Consider the following 23,341-nt stretch of genomic DNA (forward strand, 5'->3'; position numbering starts at 1 on the left):
GGCCGTTTCGCTCAACTTACCGTCAAACAGACAAGTGGGAATAGCCGCAGTGTTACTACACGGGCTGAGCAAATGTATTCCTTTCCTAATGTCAAGATGCATTTGGCTCAGGGGCTGAAACACAGCGATGGCAAAAGCTGCTTCCTCTCCTCTCTTCGGCTGGGATCTCCAGAGCACCATGCGCCGGCCGCGGTGGGCGACGCCAGCCGTGCCAGGGACGGTGCCAGCCGTGCTGGGGACGGTGCCAGCCGCGCCAGGGATGGTGCCAGGGATGGTGCCACGGTCCTCGCTGGCTCCTCGGGGCACCGGCACGCGACTCGTTAGGCAGCCAGGTCGCCACCGCGCTGCTTACCTGGAGCTCCGAGCAATTGCGCGTAAACGCTCAGGAAAGCCGTCTCAGCCTCCTTGCTGCTCTTACTAAGTGCAATCACCTGCGGGGAGAGGGATAAAGGGGTCAGGGATGGGCTTGGAGGGAGGAACCGGCCGAGCTGGTGGGATCAGCACCACCGCAGCCACACACGGGTGCCCCCGGCGCGGCTCCGTGCCCCACGCAGCCGTCGCTGCCTGTGGCCAAACTCCTCGTGCTGCTGCCATGTCACGTCGCCCTAAATCATTGATGCGCTCTGAGTAAATGAAAATTATAATTTAATGTCGGCGCTTAAATAAGGAATAAAGAAGCGCGCCCGCCGTTGTGCCCGCCGGGCCGGATCCGGCGTGCGGCCTCGCCCAGAGCCCTGCCAGGCTGGTGCTGGGGGTGGAGGGGATGCTCACATTGGGAATGGGACATTTCCTCCTGTCCCTGTCCCCCTTGGCTGTTGGGGTACCAGGGTGCTGGTGAGCCTCACGCCAGCCTCATCCCAATAAGCCAACGACGTTAATCTGCTGTGTGTTCCCATCCAACATTTATGAGCATGAATCATTTACTCCCTTTAATTTTTCAAGGCACAATGACACCTCAGGGCAGGGGCTGCTGCCCACCAGGTCATCGTGGTTACCCCTCACATCCAGCCCCACCTGGAGTGGATGGGATGGGGCAGCAGAGGGACACGAGGGCACAAGCATCAGGGATGGAAGTGACCCATTCCCGGCTGGAAAGAGCCAAATTGGGCACTCACACCAGCCAGCGATGGAGGAAGAGGTGCCCACCCAGCAGACACACTGTTATGACAGGGAAATAATCAATTAAATTGCTCTTATGCCACCGATGGGCTAATTATGAAACAAAGCCTGAACTTTGGGCCTCAGTCTGATGGCATCTCCCACACTGGAGCATTTCCCCCTCCTGTGTGCCAGCAGAGCTCCTGGCTCACCCCTGCAGCCCGGATTGCCATGGCTTGTCATTGCAACCCAAAGCAAACGGCTCATTTGTAATCCAGCAGCCACCTGAGCAAGCCTCCTTCTCCTCCGGAGCTCGCAGGCACTGGAGCACAAAGATCATTTTTCTATTGTTAAAATTGTATAAGCCAGGCTTTTTATAGCAGCTCGTACACAAACCCACTTTCTCAGCACCGTGGCTCCAGCAGAGGAGGAATTTGGGGGCTTTTCTTCGGCGTTCTGCAAAAATGCTTGGCTTCAGGGTGCTTTAAAATAATAATAGTGAAGAGGGGAAAGGAGGGAGGAGGCAGCCAGCAGCCAGCACTGCCTGTGTGCTGAGGCAGGACAGATCCATGCCTGATGAATCTGCCAGTGGGGTGAGCCCTGGTGGGGGATTTGTAGGGATGTGGCACCTGCCCTGTGTGACCTCCCCATTCCCAAACCCTTTGGAATGCACAGGAGGTGGAGCAGGAGCAGATATGGGGCCATGAGGATGCCTGGATCTCTCCCAGCTGCTCTGAAGAGCTGCATCTCCCCTGAGCTGGTATCAACCAAAGGATGCAAAGCAAAAATCCAGCCCAAATGTTCTGCATTCCCTCCCCATCACCCCGTGTCTGTCCCCGTGCACCCCCAATCCATGCCAAACCAAACCAACTCCAAACCCAAGCTGTTTGCACTGCATCTCCTCCCTCAAGTCACATCTCAGAGACAAAGCATTTTCCAAGGGGAACCCTTCCCTCTCCTCAGCAATCCCTGTGGAGGTCTGAGCACCCCCATTGAGGGATGGGAAGGAGCCTGCAGCATCCCCTGTGCTGGGCCCCAGCACATTCCAGCCCATGTCAGTGCCAGGGCACCACCAGTGTGAGCAACTGGCACGTGCTGAGCCAGACACCCACTCCGCTCTTCCACAGTCCCACTAAACTTGTAGGAAATGTCAGCAGAAAAAAAGATATTTAACATTTTCAGTGATCTTTTCCAGATGGGGGATAATTTACTCAAATGCCAGGGGGAAGAGTCTTGCTGGAGCAGCTCTGAGTCCCACACAGGGATGGCTCACCCAACACCAAAACTGCTGTAATTCCTCACACAGAGCTGAATAAACACCTGGAAAAAGCTCACATCAGCCCTAAAATCAAGGTATTATAATAAAACACCTAAATTCTCACTTTCTTGAGGCAGAACCAAACCCTGCATCCACATCCGAAAAAGCAACACCTGAAAACATGCTGAAAAGAGGAGGAAATGGCTAAAAGTGGGGGAGCTGGGTTCAGCTCAGGATGGCATCGCTCCCACTCTCCCCATCACCACGATGCCCATGAGTGACACAAACCCAGTGCCCACTCTGAGCGAGCTCTGCCTGTGCATTAAACACCCAGGTACTCTTAATTCCCATTTTTCCCCCTGCACAGCACCCGTGGGCTCAAGGTGAGGCTCGGCACGGGATCGCCGCCGTCTGATAAATTACATTTCCGCGCCGGGTCCTTTTCATGGCTGGTGACTTTCCAGCAAAGCAATTATCACTGCAGAATGCGTAATAGCCTAATTAATTACTATTGTCAGGCTGGCCTCTGTGCCATGATTATACCTTCCGAAGCCAACTTTTTAAACATTTGGAAGCAGAAATATTATTATAATTGAGTGACAAAAATGGTAAAACTCCCCCGGCGCTCAGAGCGTCTGAGCATCCCCGCTCCAGAGGCGCGGGATCTGTGGAGAGTTTATTCTTGCATCCACCAGATCAAGTGCAGGATAAGTAGTGGGTTATTTCCATCTAAATACTGGTGGCAGTAAACCACAAATGAGCTCTTTTTCAGCGTGGAGGAACAGCTGTCGGGGGAGAAAGCGGCAGCAGAGACCCCAAATGCTGAAGAAAAGTGATGAAAAAGAAATTAATTCAAGGCTTCGCTGTTTTTTTTCTTGGGTGTTTTTTTTTTTTTTTTTTTGCTGATGTGTAAAGAAGTTGGGGAGAGAGAGAGAGGGTGGCAAGGAGGGGGAGGTTGGGAAGGAGGCAATGTCCTGGGAGAGCTCTGGGTGATGGGGCTGGACCACCACGAGGAACCAGACACACGCTGGGGTCTTTTGGTGCCCGAGTGTCCAAACAACCCCTTAAATCCACCACAAGTGCGCACAGAGCCATTGTGCGCCCACAGATTCATCCCACGCCCCCACAGATCCATCACAGACACACACAAACCCCTCACACCCATCCACAGACCCATCAAACACTCACAGACCCATCACGCCCCCCACAAACCCACTGCACACCCACCCAAACCCATCACACCCACCCAGCATCCCCCCACTCCCACCATTCCCCCAAAGGCAGGAGCAGCTCCCAAGATTTTCACAAGGCCAAAAAGCAATTCATGTCAAAAAGATCAATAATATAAAAATAAAGCCTGAGAATTCTAGTTAAAGGGAACATCACAGAAATATGTTGTTCACGTCCATGATTCGGAGATTAAAAAAAGAAAAGGGGGGGGGGAGAGAAGAATCAATAAAAGTTCTTTAGATGATGTTATTTCTAATGAGAAATACACCAAGACTGCTGCAAATAACTGCTTAACGGAGGAAAAAAAATGCATTAATAATTTACTTTCTAAAGCGCGGGATCCCGAATGAGAGAAAATTGCTGCTGGTTCTTAATTTTGTTGTAATATTGCCTGACAAGTTCAGTGATGTTTTGGCAAAGTTCTCGGGAGCAGAGACGGAGAATACTCAGTTCATTAGGTTATTTTTCCTCTCTTTTTTTCCCACATCATCCTGACCCTGCTGCCTCTGGGAGAAGCTGCCCAAGCTCTTTCCTTCCTGTGCACCACAGGATTTTTTGGGTTGAGCACCCACACCAGCAACAGGGAAAATATTTCCAGCTTATCCACCCTCCCCACCATAACTTAATCCATGTTTTTTCACTGACTGTTCGAGCTGGTTCTTTCCTTCTTTTTTTTTTTTTTTTTTTTCCCTCCATTCTTTTTCCCTGAATTTATTTTTTTAGTGCATTTGCTGACAGTTGGCAGCTCTGAACCATCTGCCACCACCACAAATCTCAAAATCAAAGTTTTCAGCACCCAACCCAACGAGGAACAGGCCGATTTCTGACCACCACCAGGAGAAGGTGCCACCTGGGCAGGTTAATTCCCAGCAAGGATTTCTTGCAATCCCCCCATAATTGCTTTTCATGAAAAATATTTTCCTGGAAATTCACGCTTGTGAAAAAATATTTTCTTGCAAAAACAGGGAAAATTGTGAGGCTGACAGCAGTGGGCCAGGTTGGTGTGGGATACAGGCAGGGATGCTCAGGCTCTGCATCCTTGGCATGGATTAAGGGGGTGACGAGGGGGTTCCCACTGATCCCCAGATTTGGGATGCAGCCAGGCTGGCCCCACACCCCAAGGATTGCAAAGTTTCACCTCCCACTTAGCAGAACAAAACTTTTAATTTAGATGTTTTCATCTATCTATCAGAGTAAAAAAAAAATAAGTTTAAAATAATGACTGTAATAAATGAAGGTAATTAATTGTAGTTTGTTCCTTTACTGTCTAGTCAGCTTAATTTTACCTTTTCATCTAATAATGAGAAAATAATTTTTGTGCTCTGAGGGTTAATGATATGTAACTGCAAGAGCTGCTAATTGCATGTTGCAAACTATTCATCAAAATCCCCATCTGCGCTACTTGATTATGTTTGCTAAATTATTGCTTTGAATTATCTTTCATAAAGCAACTTTTGTAATTAGCAGGGCTTTCGCTCTGCTCTTTTCTCCGGCACAAGGATATTCAAACTTTGTCCCTCTCAAGCTGTTGCCATTAAACTGCTTTTGGGGAGAGAAAGGAGCTGCCCTTTAGTTGAAGAGGGGGGGAAAAAATAAAAGATGGGTTTATCCTCTGTGGTTACAACTTCTTCTTCTGGTCCTGCTACTCCTTCCTCGAGGAAAAAAAAAATGTGTAAGAGCCTAAATATTTAGGAGATGTATTCAGGAATAGGAGAGAGAAAGGGCCTAACAAGCCCATCCACACCCCTCCAGGTTAATATTTAAAAATTATTTTTCCCCTTTTTTCCTTGCCATTTAGAGGAAGAAGCAGAGAGGGAATGTTTGCCACCCTTAGTTTATGGGGTGATGCACTTGGCCACTTGGCTCGCCCTGCTTAATGTTCATGGGGAGAGAGGAAAAGTGGGGTTTGAGGGGGAAATATATGGGATAAATTTGAAAAATAGGAAAAAAGGCAAAAAAAAGGGAAAAAAAGAGGGGGAAATGGAAAAAAGAAGAAAAAAGAGGAGGAAAGGGAGAAAAAGGTAAAAGCGGGAAAAGGGAAAAGTGAGGAAACATGGAACAAAGAGGGGAAAAGAGGGAGAAAAGAAAAAGGAAGAAACGGAAAAGAGGAAAAAGCATAAAGAGAGAAAAGAGAGAAAATAAGAAAAAGATGAAAAGGAGGCAAAAGGAAAAATATTTGAGAAGAAAAGGAAAATAGAGAAGGATTAAAGGGAAGGGGAAAAATGATAGGGGAAAAGGAAGCGGAAAAAGGGAAGGGAAAAAAGGGAAGGGAAAAGAAGGGAGAAAGGGGGAAAAGGGGAAAAACAGAGTCCTGATCCCCCTTAACCCTGGCTCCAGGAGCAGCAGCACCTCACTTGTATCCACCCTGCACCGCCTGGCACCAAAGCAGCCCAGAAACCCAACCTCAAGGCAGCAGAATACATTTTTTTGGGCTAAAACCCCCCTCAAAACCTCCTGTGGAAAAACTCCCTGGTGGGAGGAAGGAAGGTGGCAGAGCTGGGCTTGCAGCTGCTGCTGCTGGGCTGGGAATTGCATCCTGTGCTCCCTGACACCCCCATAAATCCGGAGCCACTTGGGCGGAGGGGCCGGCTGGGCTTCCCCAAGGACATTGCTCACGTCCCCGGAGCGGATCTAATGAAGACTACTGGAAAAAATGCAGTATTTAAGAGACTGAAAATGTATTCCTATTGTTATCACTCTCTTTTTATGTGTTTATGCACAGTGCATCGGAATGAATCAATACTGGATTGCTCTATAAATAAATGAGCATATCAGTAAACCCAGTAATAAAATGAAGTGATGAAAAATATGGAAATCGGCCACATTTGTGTAAATCCACTTATTGTTTACTTTAATATTTTCCTATGCAGCTCCGTGGCTCCGAAGAGACAGATTTAAAACCAGGTAATGCTCAGCAGATGACAGATCCTAATGTGCCGCTGCTGGCGAGCTCAGAACACCAGCAGCTCTCCAGGGGTTTCCATCCAAGCACATTAGAGGAGCAGGGGAGGCAGCCCCTGAAGAAAACACTGAATTGCCAGGGAGAAAAGAGGTGTCCTGAAGTGCCATGCATCAAGGACCAAAGCCAAGGCTCACGTGGATGTGGAGCACCTGGGGCGGGATGGGGAAGCCTCCCCTGGCAGCACGGTGGGCTGGGACCATGTTGTCCCACCCCAGTGGCTTGGTTCCTCCTCAGATCCCCCACTGCAAGCTCATCCTGGGATCCTGGATGTGCCACAGCCCCTCCACAGCATTTCCCAGTTACATCGAGGCATTTCCCAGGCATGGCATCTCACTGCGCTTCCTGGTCACGCTTTGGCAACTCCTGAAAACGTCATGGCATCATCTCCAAACCACACCTGGCCATCTCCAAACCACGCCTGGCCATCTCCAAAACACACCTGGCATCTCCAAGCCACACCTGGCATCTCCAAACCACACCTGGCCATCTCCAAACCACACCTGGCATCTCCAAGCCACACCTGGAATCTCCTGGCCACACCCTGGCACGTCCCAGACACACCTTGGCCCCTTCTGGCACCTCCCAGCACTGGTGGCTCCTTGCCCTGTCTGGAAGCTCTGTCCACTCTGTCCTTCCCAGGGCTCCCCCCATTCCAACCCCCCAAGAGCCAGCAGGCTGGGAAAGGCCTGGGATCATGCCCAGGAGCGTGGGTGGCGAGGGCAGGTCCTGATCCTGTTGCCCAGCTCTCCTCTGAGCATTCCCCACAACGCTGCCAGTTTTCCCTCCCACCCAGCCAGGCTGGTAGAAACACCCCTCCCCACACAGCCTCCAAGAAAAGCTATTTTAGAGTTGCTCTTTTTTTTTCCCTCCTCCCCCCCCCCCCCCCCCCCAGCCTTTCTCATCTTTTTTTAATTCATTTTTTTTCCTAACAAACAACCCATCTCCCCCCATCTGGGCTGCGAGCTGGGTGCCAGCAGCTCCGCGCCAGGCGCTCAACGTTTGCTTTTTATAAACGCCTCGAAACCCAAAATTCCCTCCCGCGCTGCTGGGATGCTTCCAGGTGGATACTGCATCCAGCAGGATGCTGCACCCCCCTCAAGGAGCCCCTTTCCTACAGCTCTGCCCACCCAACAGAGCCACCAGAGGTGGCAAGAGCCAGAAATCCCCAAACCTCAAGGTTAGGGGCTTAAATTTGCCTTTGTGGCCAGTTAACTTCCCTTTTGTTAGTCACTCACATCTACAGCTCCCAAAAATCTCATTGCTGGGGAGGAAAATCCGCTGTCCTGCCGAGTTAATTCCCTAACAGCAGATCTCCTGAACCTCAGGTGCATTTTTTCCTAAATTCCCAACTGAGTTAAATTAAATGTTTATGAGACTCTGTGCTTTCCCCCCACCACCCTGCCAGCACCATGAAGCTCCTTCTGGAACAAAACTAAAACAAAAGGTGGACAAAAACAACAAGAAAAATAGGGGGAAAATAAAAAAAAAGGGGGTTTAGGAGGGCTGGAGTCTGAATTTGAGGAATACAATTCCCCTGGACCAGTTCTGCTCGGTGTCGCGCTGGCGGTATCGACAAGGGGGCTCACATGAATAATTGAAGGAATTCTGTATTCCCCGCAAAAAGAAAAGGCAAGCCGAGAGGGCTGTTGAGATAATCAGGAGCTTGCTAATCAATATTCTCAGCCCCAGCCTCCTCCTCGCTTCTCCAAAAGGAGCAGTGCCATAAGCTCATCAGTAACTGTAAAAAAAACATCGCACTCCGAGTGTCAAAATAGTCAAGCACAGCATATTGTATTGCCAGATTTCCCTCCCGGTCCACCTCGGTGCCAGATTCCATCCATCAGCAGGGAGGGAAGCCGTCCAAAGATGACTTACTTACGCTTAAGTGTTCATAAATAAGGTTTTTAAGATATAGATGGCTTTTTAATTTTGGTGGAATGTAGGGGAAAAAAAAAATAAAATCGAATTTAAAAAAATCACGGGGCGGATGCGGTGGGAAGAGATCTCTTGGGTGCTGCCTGGTAAATTCCACAGCCCAGGGGATGTCCTGGTCCTTGTCCAGCTTGTACCAGGGTGAAAACAGCCGGAAAAAATTTAGGTTGGCACCATAAACTGTGGCAAAAGCTTTGTCTGGTGGGGAGATATGGCAAGAGGACGTATTCCCGCTATGGAAACCTCATTAGACAGACTCTAATTACTGCCCTGCAGTCGGGGGGGAAGAGACAGACACCATAAAAACCTGGGCGGGGGGGGGGTGGCCATTAATTGCTTTTTGATAAATTGGGGGCTGAGGTGCTGCTGGCCGAGGTCAGGAGGTGCCTGCCTGAGGCTCAGCTGTGCCCCAGGCTCTGGCTGCTGGTGATCCAATCCCATCCTGCTCCCAAAACGGGCATTTTTGGGGCAAATTTGGTTTGTGGCGGAAGGAGCTGCCTCCCTCTTTACCAGCAGCTGGTCCTGGCCTGAAGAACTTGCAGTTTGCTCCATTTTCACGTCCCAGCAAAACCTCAAAACTCCCATGAAACCAGCCCTGCACCCCCCAGCATCATGGGGATTTAAGCTGCCTGAATCACAAGGGATTTTGGCTCTTTCCTCTCTGGCATCACCAAAACCCACCTGGCTGTGCCATGATGGGATGTGGGGCAGGACACTGGGCACAGGGGGCCAGCAGCCCCCTCTGGCCATCCATCACCCCCTTCCCTCTATGTAAATCCCTGATGCCAAAGATGTATGGAGCCAATTACCAGGGGTCACTGCCGGGTGGAAAATTCAGACAACGAAGCTCCCGGTCTCCGATGAATTTGCGCGAGATTGCAAGTTACTGCCTTTTATTGGACAATATAAATATTTCACTGTTATATAAAAAAATATTGGCGAGAAAGCAGATAAAGCCGGGTCCTGTGTGTATACAGAGAAGCAGGGAGTGAAAAACGGCCGTCAGCAGGTTTTTAACAGCCTCTGGTGCAGCACAGGAATGGCTGCAGTGGGGCTGGATGGCCACGGTGGCACCACAGGACTGGGGCATCTCAGGGACCCCCCCAAGGATACAGTGGGAATGGGAATGGTGCTGGAATGAGCCCAGACACACAGACAGCAGGGTGGTCAAAGGGCTGAGCCAGCAGAGAGCAACACACACAGGATGAAGAAGCAGACACAGAAACCTTGGAGGCTCAGCGCCATTCCCAAGAAATGGATTTGTCCCCAAATCTGTGCCTACCACAGAAGATGCCCAGGAGGGCTGGGGCAGGAACAGCCTCATCCATATAGATGAATCCCAAATGCATTTTCCTAAGTCTTTCCCAATTTGTCCTTCTGCAATCCCCATCTGCAGACCCCATGCCAGCACAGGACACCCTAATTTCATGCTCACCAACACATCAGCACATTCTGTGTGACAATGAAGCCAGAGGAGAGAAAAAAATAAAAAGCCTATAGGAATCAATACCTCTTTCTCTCTTTCCCTATATTTTATTAAAAACTTTAGCATCAATATTAATGTTTAAATCCCCACCAAGCTGAGTTTAATTACCTGTAAACTGCATCCACAGCTACGTGGACTTTGCTCCTCGCTGCAGTAAATACAGCTGAGAAGGAGCAGTGCCAACACCTCTGAGCATCCCTTTCCCATTCCTGCAGGAGGGGATGAATCCAGCACCCCCCACCCTCAGCAGCATGTGCAGAGGGGATGGGTGGGTGATGGAGCCAGAGCCACGACCCCATCTGAGCATGGATGGAGCTGAAAGGAGAAAGGGGGAGAGAAGGGAAAAATTGAGATCCCGGGAAGAAAATGATGCGTAAATATAAAATATCTGGGACTCTCACTGCCAAAAGGAATCTGCTTCCAGCCACTACATGAATCACACTGGAGGGGGGGACGAGGGAGAGGCAGTTGAATGGAGTCCATTAGTGGCTGAGGACGATGAATAACTCGCAGGCAGCAGGAGCTGCTCCGGAACGCGGCGAGGGCACGGAGGGCTGGGAGCTGCCAGGGAAACCAAGAGGGACTGGAGCAGATCCCCCCGAACCCCCACCAGCAGCCACCTCCTCCCTTTGCCTGCTGTGCCAGAAAAGAGGAATACACGCTTGTTGTGCTTTCCCAACTGCTCCCGCCACATCTTTAACCCTGGCATCCATGGGCACACAGCAAATGGCACAGCAGCCAAGGGAGCAGGGATTGGTCCCCACTGGTGCCACTGGTCACCCCAGGGCCATCCCAGGGCCACCAGTGGTCCAGGGCACAGATGCTGAGAGTGAGGTTTCAGCATCTCAAATGGAATCAGGGTTTACAGAGCGTTATCAGAGGAGCTGTAATGGGATCTCGCAGAGGGCAGAGATTTGAGACCTGCATCAGATTCCCATTCCCGGGGAGGCAGGAACAGGCTGTGTGTTTAAAAAACCCATCTATCAAGGGATGATATCACAGGCTCTGGTGTTCTGTTGGTGCTCACAGGCAGCTCCAGAGTCTTGCCATCCTGCTCCATTGAGAGGCCAAAGAGCCCAGCCTGGCCCTGCCCCTCCAGACCCCACATCCTGGCAAACACCCCCCAGGCTTCTCCTGCATCCCACAGCTCCCCCCAGCCAGCTTCTTTAAGGCCCCTTCCCTATTAGATCCACCCCGGGCAGCTTCCCAGGGCCAGGGCTGGGACGGGCGTTCGAGGGCTCCACTCCCACAATAATATTCATTTCCATATTCATTCCGTGTTTATCTCGCAGATGTACGGATCCGTTACAATGGAGAAAAAAGAGAACTCAGAATTTGTTCTCAAAAGATATTCAAATTAGTTAATCAAGAGTCCTTTTATCACGTGTCTCCTGTACCAGCAGCAACTATCCATCGAGATAAATGATCAGCTGCTAATAACTGATTACACTGCAGCAAGTGTTTTCTTATCCCCATTACCACCATGTTTAAAGACATTTTATAAATTTCTAATTATCGTAAATTGTTTCTCCTTTGGAAAACATCTTCCCATAGTCATCAGCTGTCAATTTGCTCTGAAAATCTCTCTTTGAAATGAGCTCATTGCAAGATGCTTGGGAAGCAGAGAAAACCCTTCCAGGCTCCTGGCTGGTGGGATGCAGCCTGGACACCTCCACCCCGGGGCACTGGGGCACTGGGATGTTCCTCCATCCCCTCAGAAGTGGATCAGACTTGAAAATAAAATAAAAGCATCCATGAGTGGGATCAATCCTGGATGAAGGTGCTGCCTTTACCTGGCTCATGATGCCCAGGAACTGTGTGGTGGAACGGGCCGTGGCTCCAGATGGATTCGCTCTCCAGCGAACCATGGAACAATAAATAAACCAACGGTTCATAAAGCAGCTCTTGGCAAGCACCAGCTCCTTTCCAGCACTGGCATCCCAGGGTGGATCTGGGCTTGGGAGGGCCCTAAATAAGATCCTGCTGGTTTTCTGTGTATTTTACCAATGAAAGCTAAAATAGTGGAGAGGGTTTGAAGCCAACCAGGACTTTAAATCCAGCGGTGGCCTCGAGCCGCCGCTCCGGCTGATTTCTGGGCCCCATTCATTATTGCAATCAATCAGCTTAAAGAAAAACAACCGCATAAACAAAAATAAACCAACCTCTAAACTCTCTCAGGCACTTTAAGGGGTCCTTCCATCTTCCCCAGCCGTGACCACAGGGCTGGAGCTGCCATCCATGGGCCAGGATACAGATGGGAATAGGACCACGATGGCACAGGCAGAGCATCCGTGTGCTCCTGGATGCAGTGAGCTCCCCTGACACCCACCATTCCCCAAAAGCACCAGTCACACAACCCTCCTTGGGTGATGGTGGCTCCACTGGTGACATTCACTGCCTGGGGATGACCAGGACAGGCACATCCCTACTGTCCCCCATGGTGTATCCAGACCCTGGAGATATTTGCCAGGGTTTGGCCAAGTGCCTCCGTGCCGGAGCTGATTGAGCCAAAGCTGCCGGAGGCAGAGACAACACAGGATGGGAGGAGGAGGAGGAGGTGGAGGAAGGCTGCCCAGGATAAGCTCCCTGCAGAGGATCAGGGTGTCCAGCCAAGCCTGTCCTCCAGGCAGAGCAGGGCCCGTGGATGCCAGGAAAGGGAGGAGCAGCCGCCGGGACGCGGAGCCTGGCACGGAGCAGCCAAGGTCCTTCCCGGCTCCAGGGGGGCTCAGACCAGGGGAGGAGACGCCGCAGGCACCAGCCATGCCATTATACGCTTTATTGATGCTGTTCTGAAGAAAGCTAATCAATATATTAGATTTCCCAAAGAAAGAAAACACCAGCTGCCAGCAGCCCATAACTCCTCCGCCGCCGCCGCGCTGCATTTTTCCATCAAGCCCCGGAGCCGCGCGTGGCTGCGCAAGATGAGGTCACGTTCAAGAGGAGACCTTGTGCTCCTCTGGCCACCAGGTCAGAGCCAGGGCCACGGCCACTGGGCAGCCACACGCCAAAGCCCACGGCCCCTGCCTGGGCTTGAATTGAAATGTGGGATTTTCCAGTTATTTTGCACCAGCATCGAGTGCGGGGTGCGGGGAGAGAGCCCAGCACCCAGCAGGACAAACCCAGCCTGGTCCAACAGGGCTCCCCAGGGAACTCCCAGTCCCGGTGCCTGTATGGACTCACAGCCCCCATCTGCAGCTCACAAGGGTTCCCCAAGAGCTTTTCCCACTGGGAAAAGCCATTTGGAAACTGCCCTTTCCCAGCCACATTTCCCTATAGAGACATTCCCTCCACATTGATCAATCCCAAGCGTGGCCACTCAGCCACACACCAGGACTGGAGGGAAGCTGGAAAGCACCAAACCAATGGATGCTCCTGGGATCCTGGCACACAGAACCCTGGAACACCAAACTGTGGCACCTGATGTGCCCTGTTCCCCACTGCCCACTCCCAATCACCACTGCTGGGAGTGACCATTTCTCAAGCCATTAAAGCCTGTGCTGTGGCAGCTCCAAAAGCCTTTTAAAAAGGACAGGATAAATCCACGTTGGACAGGCAGGAAAGCAGACTGACGTCACAGGGAATTGATTAGTGCTTTAATAGAATTGGATCATTGGGAGGGCTGCAGACCCTGTTTCAGAAACCCAAATGTTATGCAGATTCACATTGAAAACCCTAAACCAGGGCGCATTTATTTAACCAAGGCAGAGTAAATGTCCCACATTTCCCCAGGATTATCTGAACCATATCAGATATAATCCAATGATCTGTAAAGTGATTATACCCAACTGAATATACGAGATCTCTTCTGGTAATGCAATATTTCATCCAGCTGCAGACATTAGGAGGAGGCAAACAAAGGAGGAGATTTAATAAGTGGAAATAAAACTATAGGCAGAGATAGTTTTAAATTTTTCTTTTTTTTTTGTATCGCATCTAATTGCAATCAACAACAGACATCTGACACAGTGACAGCATCAGCAAAATTGCTGCTGAGAGCACAGAATCTTTGTCTAAAAATAATCAGACATTCAGCGCACCACTGTTTGTTATAATGGTAATCGATGCTGGAGGCTTTGAATTCCATCAATTTATAGATCTGCTCTGTTCTGCCTGGTGATTGTGTTCTGCACACATCCCCTCCCGCTCGGCGCAGGCAGCGCCGGGGCACTGTGTGATTAAGATAAGCTCAGATTCCTTTCATACATTCCTTATCAGCTCTAATTCTCCACCAGGCAGAGATGTTCACAGCAGTTAAAGATTAGTTCAGCTTCTCAGACGCCAAATTTGAGGGTATTGATCAATAAATCAAATCACGGCAATCAATCGCCCGATCCAAGTCTAGCCGATGCATTATTACTGGCGCCTTCCAAGCCCAGGCTTTTTCATGGGTTTCATCAAAACGCCGCTTCCCTGGCTCCCCGCCAGCTCCTGGGCTGCCTAATAGACTCCACAGCAGAGGAGCTCCAGCCCAGCAGAAGAGCAATAAATCTCTCATCAAACAGCCGATAGAGAAACAAGATGAACATCTGTTTTGCTGCAATGAAACTCCTGTGTTCTTCAGAAGCTGCAAACCAGGTCTGACAGACCACCCCAAAGGCAGCTTTGCCTTCAACAAAGCAGCAAAGCAGAATATTTGCCGGTTATTTCAATCAGGTAATTTAAGAAGACTTTGCATTCTCCTCTCTGCAGCTGCCGGAGCTTTACAGACAGGATTCCTGCTCAGTCGATAATAAAAGCCATCCTGGGACCCTGTACTATGAAGGCAATTTTATGATACCCATTATGTGGCAATGTAACTTCATTAAAAGCTGTTTATTCCCTCTAAGCATTTTAAGCACTTTCCCTCACCCATAAAGAAGAGCCCTGGGAAGGTTATTTGTGCCAGGAGCTGCTTTTTGGGGATTTCTGAGCGGGATGAGGGTCGTGCCAGCAGCAGGATCCTGGCAAAGGGGCTTCTCCTCCCATCCAGCAGCGAGTCAGGGGCTGTATATTATTTTTATTATCCACTCCAGATGAGCTGCACTTACTGGAGCTCCATTCAGGTGACATTGATTATTTCTTTCTTTTAGAAATTATTAGGGACGAGCGCCCCAAAAATCTACCTTCACTGCAAGGATGGGCTGGCTCCTCTGTAAGTTTGCTGCCATTTGCTCTTCCATTTGGGATAATTTGGGGTGTCTCAGCCCTAGGAACTTAATTTTCTAACCCAGTGCTATAATTCAGCAACCAAGGATGGAGCTGTAACCATGGCAAAGCAGGAGCCAAAGCCCATCCTGCAGCCAACTGCATTCCAAGAGTCACCTTGCTCCAAAGGAGGGACAAAATGAAATCCTCCCAAACATCTTCACCAATTCATAATTAGAACAACCATTGGCACAAATACCCATGCTTCAAGGAAAATAAAACTCCCTCCTTACTACCTTCAAAAAAACCTTTCTCCAAATAAATGGATGCAGAGACCTTGCATGGCTTGTGGGAAGAGCACGGGACAGGACAGAATCCAGAGCTCATCACTGAGCACCAAACTCAACAGCAACAGCTCAATATTCTCCCATAAACACACAAACAAACGTGGAAAATGCTGTTAATGGCTCAGTATTTCTTTAAACAGAGTCGCCCAGGAAAAATAGAATTACTAGAATACATTTTAATTGATTTACAACAGCACTTAGTAACAGTGATAAAAGAAAAACTTGTTTTATTGGACCTCCTGCTAATTAGCTGGAGTGACTCTGGGTTGGAAAAGTGTATTCCTCCAACCTGGCACGACCCCGACCAGCACCGAACACCAAACAGCCTTTGAGCACAGAAATTCCTTCAGGAGAATCAGAGCAAACACACAGCCAGGTGGTTACAGCCAAGAGATAGAGGAGAAAAAAAGGGCTGGAGCCCCTGACCAGGATACACCAACCCCTCCAGCAGATTCCAGCATCCTCTTCCCATCCATAAATATGCCTCTATCATGACTTTGATATATCCTTCCCTTAACGACTTTTAAGGGCACCAGATAAAGTCGAAAGGAGTGCACAGGCAACAGGCAAATATTTAATATTCAATAAATGTGTCAATTTTACATACGGACGCAAATGGGGCTTTATTGAAGAATTGGTAAACTTCCTTGGAGGAAAGTAAGTGCGTTTTAGCCTTCAAGGGGTCCCCGAAGAATAGAAATGGAATGTGATTTGTGATAAAACTCAGCTGCTCTATAAAAGACGTTAAATAAATGTTGCTGTTTCACTGGGGATATACAGAATTGATTGCATTATAGACCCATTGGAAGGCGCGCGATCCCGCCAGCCACCCGCTCGCTCCGCGCAGCCCCTTTCCATCCTCTCATGTTGGCTTCCTAATTCCAGCACAGAATTTTCTAGAAATGCTTTAAAACAGCCTTTCTCTGTGGTTTTGCCTGGTATGGCACCCCAAGAATCAGCTGGGCTGATCTGGCTGATTTCCCATTTCAGGGAAATGCCAGATTTCAGCGAGAGCCACCACGGGTGACAGAACCATGGAATGGTCTGGCTTGGAAGGGACCTTAAAGATCATCTTGTTCCAACCCCACTACCATGGGCAGGAGCACCTTCCACTAGACCGAGTTGCTGCTCTGGATCCACCCCAGGCTGCTCAGTTCCCACAAAACCCCAACATTCCCCTATTTTTGCATCACCACGTCGGCAGCGCAGAAACCGGAATGACCGCCAAACACAGAACGGGGGAACAGAAACGATCAAAACCATTTTCACCACAGGGACAACACCGAGTCCCCAAGCACCCCGAGCCTCCTCTGCTGGCGCCAGGGGACCCATCAGAGCGAGGAGCAACACCCGGGAAGGGCGAGGAGAACAAACCAATCTCCGACAGACAAATGAGAGGCCAATGGTAGCACCGCGGCGAGCACAAACTGTGATATAATTGTGCTGCTGCTACATCATCTTTAATCAATAACATGATTGTGCACAGCCCAAATCCCAGCCTCCGCCAAGAAACAGCATGTTGTTAAAAAGCCCAATAGCTTTTTTTTTTCCCCCGCTAATAGGTGGCTCGTTCCCTCAACCCTGCTGATTTTTTAAATAAAGCTAAATTCCAATAATTGTTTAATGTTTATTTTTATTTAGCTCTGGTTCACCTACCCTGGGCTCTGTGTGTCAGAAATTGATATTTTGCTCCGGTGACTGGGGGAAAAAATAAAATAAAATTAGGAAACTGGTGGTTATGTCTTGTCATAGTTAGAGTGTGGTGTAACTGCAGCTTGGGGCAGCCTCCTGGGTTGTCAGAGGATCTGTGCTCTCTAAATTTGTATTTGCTGTGTTTCCCGGGGACCAGCTTGCCCAGGACCCTTGGGTTTCCAGCAGACAAGGGCTTCCTCATAAACATATTATCATTTTTTTCTTCTGCCTAACAAAAGGCTGGATTTGAGCCCAAAGGAGATGTTTTTGCTTTCCAGGTGGATTCATCCCTTTAAAACCCACCAGTGCCACACAGCAGTGCTGCTGCCTTCCTGTCCCCCACCCCGAGCAGGGTTGAAGGTGATCCTGGAAAAGTACAGGAATGCTACAACCAATTCCTTTAGGAGATCCATCACGTCAGATTAGCAAGTTAGTTTCTTATTAGCTATTTTCCATCCTATCATATTAATATTTGTTTTCACTATACAATGCAGGAGTCTTATCATATTAGCAACTTTCACATCACATTAGTGAAAACAAATACTAATACAATACAATACTAATATGACATGATCTGATGGGAAATTGCTAATACAATAAGACTCTCCTACCATATTAGCACAGAGACATGGTGTGTCCCACTTACAGCTCTCTCTGAACTGGGTGAATACCTGGAATTCCCAGAACCAGCCACTCTCCTGTCCAAAGGTGCCCGTGTGGGATGGGAGGAGGTGGAGGGTTGGGCACTGGGGACCCTGCTCTGTCCCCATGGTGCAGAGGACCCACAGTACATGCATTAAATTGCAGTGAAATTCTGGATTTAGAAATGAATCAGAGACATTTGGGTTCTCTCTCCGTGGGACTGAGTGTCCTGGCCAGGGATGGAGATCCAAGGCAGCCGCCACAATCTGGGAATGCCACATGGCTCTGGGAAACATCGTGGGCTGAAAACTTGTACAAGCACTAATGATTTGAATTAAACCAAGATCAAACCAAAAATTTCAATTAAACCAAGAGCCTGATATGTAGTTCCTGCAGCAGCAGGACCACGGGGAGCCCCAGTCACGTCCCCAAGACAGGGATGTTGCCCTGGAGCCTGGGGAGTCCAAGCTCAGCACCAGGCCAGGAATGAGTGTGATCCATGCACTGGGAAAAGCAAACAGCTTAAAACACCAGCTCCATCAGGAGTTCATCCTCCCACACCAGCTTTACTCCCCCTTTCCCACCAGCACCTGGAGCCATTTTCCTGCTCTCCTGCTTCGGCTCTCACACAGGTCCCAGTTAACATCTCCCAGTCCCTGATCACAAGTTACTGGATTGAAAGCAAAGGGGGGTTTCTCTCCCCACCTCCAGAGCCACTCTCTGGCTCAGCTCTGGCACTGACACATCCTGGCATGCCCCGTGTTCACCCTGGCCAACATGCCACAGCCACTGAGGAAAGCTCCCAGCACAGGCAGCGCCTCTCCTCCCAGCCATGCCCAGCTTCGGCACGCTCAGCAATTTTCTATTCTCTCAGCAATTTTCTGTTCTACTGAATTAGTAGTTTGTATTGAATTAGTATTCATTTTCCCTAATATGATATATAAGCATAATCATGTTAGTGACTTTGATACCGCATTAGGCTGCAAAGCAGGAGCGCGTCCCGGCCCCCGCAGCGCCGGTGGGGAGCACCACGGCCAAGGAGGAGCCTTCTGTGGGAATACCCCACATGTGGGGCTGCATCCTCCTCTCACCAACCTCCCCCAGCCCCACGGGGCCAGGCTGAGGTCAGGATTTCCCTGCCTGTGGTGGCAAACCAAGCTGAAGGATGCTGCATCCAGAACGAGGAGCTCCATCTCAAATACAAGATTCCCAGAGGTAAAAGCAGCAGCAGCCAGCAGCAGCCATCCCCAGGGACATGGCCCTGGTAGCACTGGGTGCTCCTCACCTCACAGAGCCACGGAAATTTGGGAATTCAAGCTGAGCCAACAGCAGGGTGCAGGAGGTGGATGGGGGTCACGGCAGGGATGGGGGATGCTCAAGGGCTGGCATTCCCATGGGAAAACCCCAGCCAGCACTTGAGCCTGCCTCAGTTTTCCCACCAGGATGACACCAGGGCCCAAACCTTAATTAACTGATGAAATTGTAATGAGCAGAAGCAGCCAGAGGGAGCTGGGGGGACAGGGGAGGTCCCTGTCCTGCAGGCAGCAGACAGGTCTGGAGGGAGGGAATGGCACCAGGGCCAGCACAGGGACACCAAGGGGCACAGAGCCCATCCTGCCCAGCCCCAGGAGCCTGGCAGCAGGACAGGAACGGGCTCTGTGTCAGGGTGAGGGCTCCCAGAGCTGCAGCACCAGCACACAGCTCCCTGCTGGCCACCTGCCACCTCCCCAAGAGCTCCTGGGCGGATTCAAATTGTCCTCACATCACCATGAAACCGTGGGGGTTTCTAATCCACTGCCCACAAGGCTCTGACAGCGCCACACCTGTGCCTCTGGCCAGGATTCCATCTCCCACCACAGCCTTGAGCAGGGCTGGGAAGAGCCAAAACAGTGCCAGGACCAGAGCTGGGCTGCCCAAGGAGCAGCAGCCAACATCTGAGCAAGTCAGGCTGTAAGAGCTGAACTCTCGCTATGCACCTTCTACATGTGAAAACTTATTTTTATACGAGGTAAATATATTTTAATATAGAAACCCCTACCTGCTGGTGCCCACACAGACACCCCTGGAGGGCTGGCAGATCTCAGCACCGAGCACCAACCAAGAGCCCCAAGGTTTGCAAGGAAAACGTTCCTGGGCATGCACAGATGTGCACACACGCGTGCAAACACACACAGAGGCATCTTTTAAAATCCTAAGAAAACCCTGAGTCTTCACTGTCAGTGCTGTATATCACTTTGAGATATATACCATATTAGCAAAAAGAACTGAATTATATTGCATTCATGATGCAATTAAACACTTCACTAGGAATCAATGTAAAACTGATGAGGCCTGAAAGTAGTGCATATGGCTTAGAACATTATAAAACATTACCTTCACTCAAATCCTTTTCAGTAGCAATTTAAATCTTCTTACAGTTACTGCTGCCAATGGTAAACCATCTACTGATTCATAACAGTGCATGGGAACGAATGAATTTTTTTAAAAATTTATTCAACTACTAAATTACCCATGAAACCGGAATAGCTGACAGAAGTAATCTGAATTATTATTAGCTCTGCAAGTATTCTGCATTAGCCAATTTAAAACCACGGCTCACAGGCAGAAACCAGTTAGTACAGGCAGGGTGTTAAATGACTGCCATAGTTCTTCATTTTACTGCTGCTTACGTTTAAAGGTCAAGAGATAAAAATTACATATGACTGCAAACACAGAAAGGGTGTTTATCTTTTCTTTTTTTTTTTTTTTCTACAAATCAGGTCAACCAGAAACTTCCAAAACATTTGGAGAGATGAGTGTGTAAAGCACAATGCTGCTCAACTACCTCGGGATTTAGGAGGGGGCTGTGGAGCTGCAACAAAGGGGGTTATTCTTCCTCTTCATCCTCATCGCTTTTCATGGGAGAAGATGGGAAAAATGGTCCTGAACTCTGAAACATGGGCACAGTGTGATGACCTGACTGCCAGGCAAGCTGGGCATGCAGGGATGATGATCCCCACAGTGACCCAGGGTGAGGAGCAGGGGTGGCTGGAGGGGCTTTCCCACCCTCTCCATCGACTCCAGCACCGGGAGCTGCTCGCAGGAGGATGAGCAATTCATCTCCAGCTGATAGCCCTGCTGGGCTCCTAATCCAGGGGCTGATTAATCAGAAAGCAAAACTACCTGGGGATTTGGGCACCAGCTGCTCCTGGCAGTGTCAGGCCCTGGTGCTCCTGGAGCAAGGGCAGGGGGTGGCACCTGTGGACAAACCCTCCATTTACAAACCCCCTCAAGGTGAAAGCAGCCCCTCAAGTGCCAAAAGTGCCCCAGATTAATTTTCCTCTCACCTGGGGAGGGATGGGCTCAGCACCCCCGGGGATGGGCTCAGCACCCTCAGGGATGGGCTCAGCACCCTCAGGGTCCCCGCTGCCCATTTGGGGGTGCAGAACATGTCTGACCCCCCCCAAACAAAAGCAGTGATGGGGAAAACAATGCCACAGCCCCATCCCAGAGGATCCCACAGTCACTTTGCCCCTTTCCCATGGGTGGAGGGGGCAGGCTGGGGCGGGTGCCCAGCAGAAGCCCCCGGTGCCAGCACGGAGCACAGGCGGTGTCTCTTTGCCTGACCATAACACTGCATCATCCTTTCTCTTCCCATTTTCAGTTTTATTAGCAAAGCAGCACAATGTTTATACGAGTGGGTATTACATTTGCCAGAACAATTACGCTATGACAAATGGCACATCAATGTAATCCATCAACCCGGCCCAGACAGGAATCCTTTATCCCGGGCTGCCATTAATTCCCAGCCAGGTCCCTGGGGTCCCATGCCTCAGTAACCATGACAACCCAGGGGACGCTGGCAGGGACTGGGAGAGGTGGGCACCTCAGCAGGGCACTGGGGTTTCAGCTTTGGGGATGGGCACAGCAGCCCTGGGGCGGGACATGGGGGAGGCATTCGCAGGGTGGGATCCCTTTGTGAGGGAACCAGGACCAGGCAGGAGCCCAAAGTCAGTGTGGGGACACCAGGGGAAGATGTGGCACGGACAGGGGGTGGCACAGGAGGGTGGTGGCACAGCCCAGGACATGGCACACAGCTCCCATGGGGATTCCTCAGTGTGTCACATGACGGCTGCGCTCACATCCCCTCTCCCCATCAAGGAAAATCATTTAAGGTGCTTTTCTCTGGCTCATTTCCATGGAAGATTTTGGAGAATCTCTTAAAACACATCACCAGCACCTGAGTTAAAATTAACCAAAGGAATTCAGTGTTGGATCCATCCAAGCCTCAGCCCTGCAGGGAGCAGGGCACAGGGGGACAGGGATGAGATAAGACACAGCAGCACCAAACCCTGGCCAAAACCACCTGTCCCTCAGCAGACACATCCCAAATCCTGTGGGGTTGTGGCCTGCAGACTTTAGCAGAAACTCAGAGGGTTTAACTCTTGTTTAAGGTTTTAGGTAATCCTAAATTTCTTAGATGATGGTAAGGATTATAGGGGAGATAGGAAGGAGGATGATGGACACCCTCTGGGAGATTCCTCAGTGCTCCCCTTCATCTGTGACCACTCATCACCAAAAAAAATGAATGCAAATTCCACCAGGAAAAAATTCCCAGAGCCACACAGGAGCCAAAACCAAGAGGAAAAATCAAACCCTGCCCATGGCCAGGCTGCCCAAAGCACCAAAGGGTTTCTCCTCCTCTGCCAAATCGATGTGGCCCTGACCCAAAGGTGCACGCAGACACCCTCACCCATCTCCCCTGCTTCATTAAGCCATTCCCAGAACCATCTCATCCCCATTTCTAATGTTCAATACATGGTCTGAAGACTTCTCTAACCCAGTAATTAAATGCAATGCTTCGAGGGATGAAATTGGGAGGGAATTTCACTCAATTATGCTGCATTTTCCAAGGGGCTGCCCTGATTTCAACCTCCCAGTTCCCTCCATCCGTGCCTGGAAATGGTTCAGCTCACTTTGGGGAAAGCAGAGGGATTTGGGGGGTAATGTCACCATCCCAAACTCTTCACCTGAATTGGGATTTCCCCTCATCTCAGCACAGATCCAGGAATATTCCTGGAGCATCCTCACCATCTCTCTTCCCATCCATCCCCAAACAGGGCTGAGCAGAGAGGAAAAATGAGGTTTTCCCCATTTTTCTGTAGGTAACACCCTGCCTGCTGCAGCTGCCACAATAAAAGCATTTTCCCTCCAGCCTCTCCCACGTGCAGGGCCAGGCTTTATCCCCCTGAATCCTGTAAATCATCTCAAAGCCATCCTTGCAATTTATAGGGAGGACATTAAACATTATGGCCACTGACGGCATCAAATTACGCTTGAAAAATTGAGTTCTGCCGGAAAATGAATTTAAAAACTAAATTAAATTAAAACCTAACTAAATTAAAATTAGGTTTCTAAACTAAAATGACTTTTTAATATTTTCAGGAGGAAAAAAAATAAAACCACCACCCTTCTGTCAACTAATAAAATTTGCCAGTGTCTTTTATAGCTGACAAGTCTTGTCTGAGAGCAATCCTGGTGATGCTGCATAATAAATAACTGGGATAGGAAAGGTGGAGGAGGATGGGATG

General features: G+C 49.8%; 1 protein-coding gene across 4 annotated transcripts in view; it reads right to left on the reverse strand.

Annotated features, from left to right (window-relative positions):
• CUX2 (cut like homeobox 2) overlaps positions 1-23,341 on the reverse strand; it is a 62,396-nt gene that overhangs the window by 17,106 nt on the left and 21,949 nt on the right. For all 4 annotated transcript variants that reach the window (XM_063172999.1, XM_063172998.1, XM_063173000.1 and 1 more), the window contains exon 2: positions 353-431. In XM_063172999.1, coding sequence (XP_063029069.1) covers positions 353-431 — 79 coding nt within the window. The remainder of the gene's footprint in view (positions 1-352; positions 432-23,341) is intronic.

Source organism: Melospiza melodia, chromosome 20 (genome assembly GCF_035770615.1).
Source record: "Melospiza melodia melodia isolate bMelMel2 chromosome 20, bMelMel2.pri, whole genome shotgun sequence".
NCBI classification, from domain to species: domain Eukaryota; kingdom Metazoa; phylum Chordata; class Aves; order Passeriformes; family Passerellidae; genus Melospiza; species Melospiza melodia.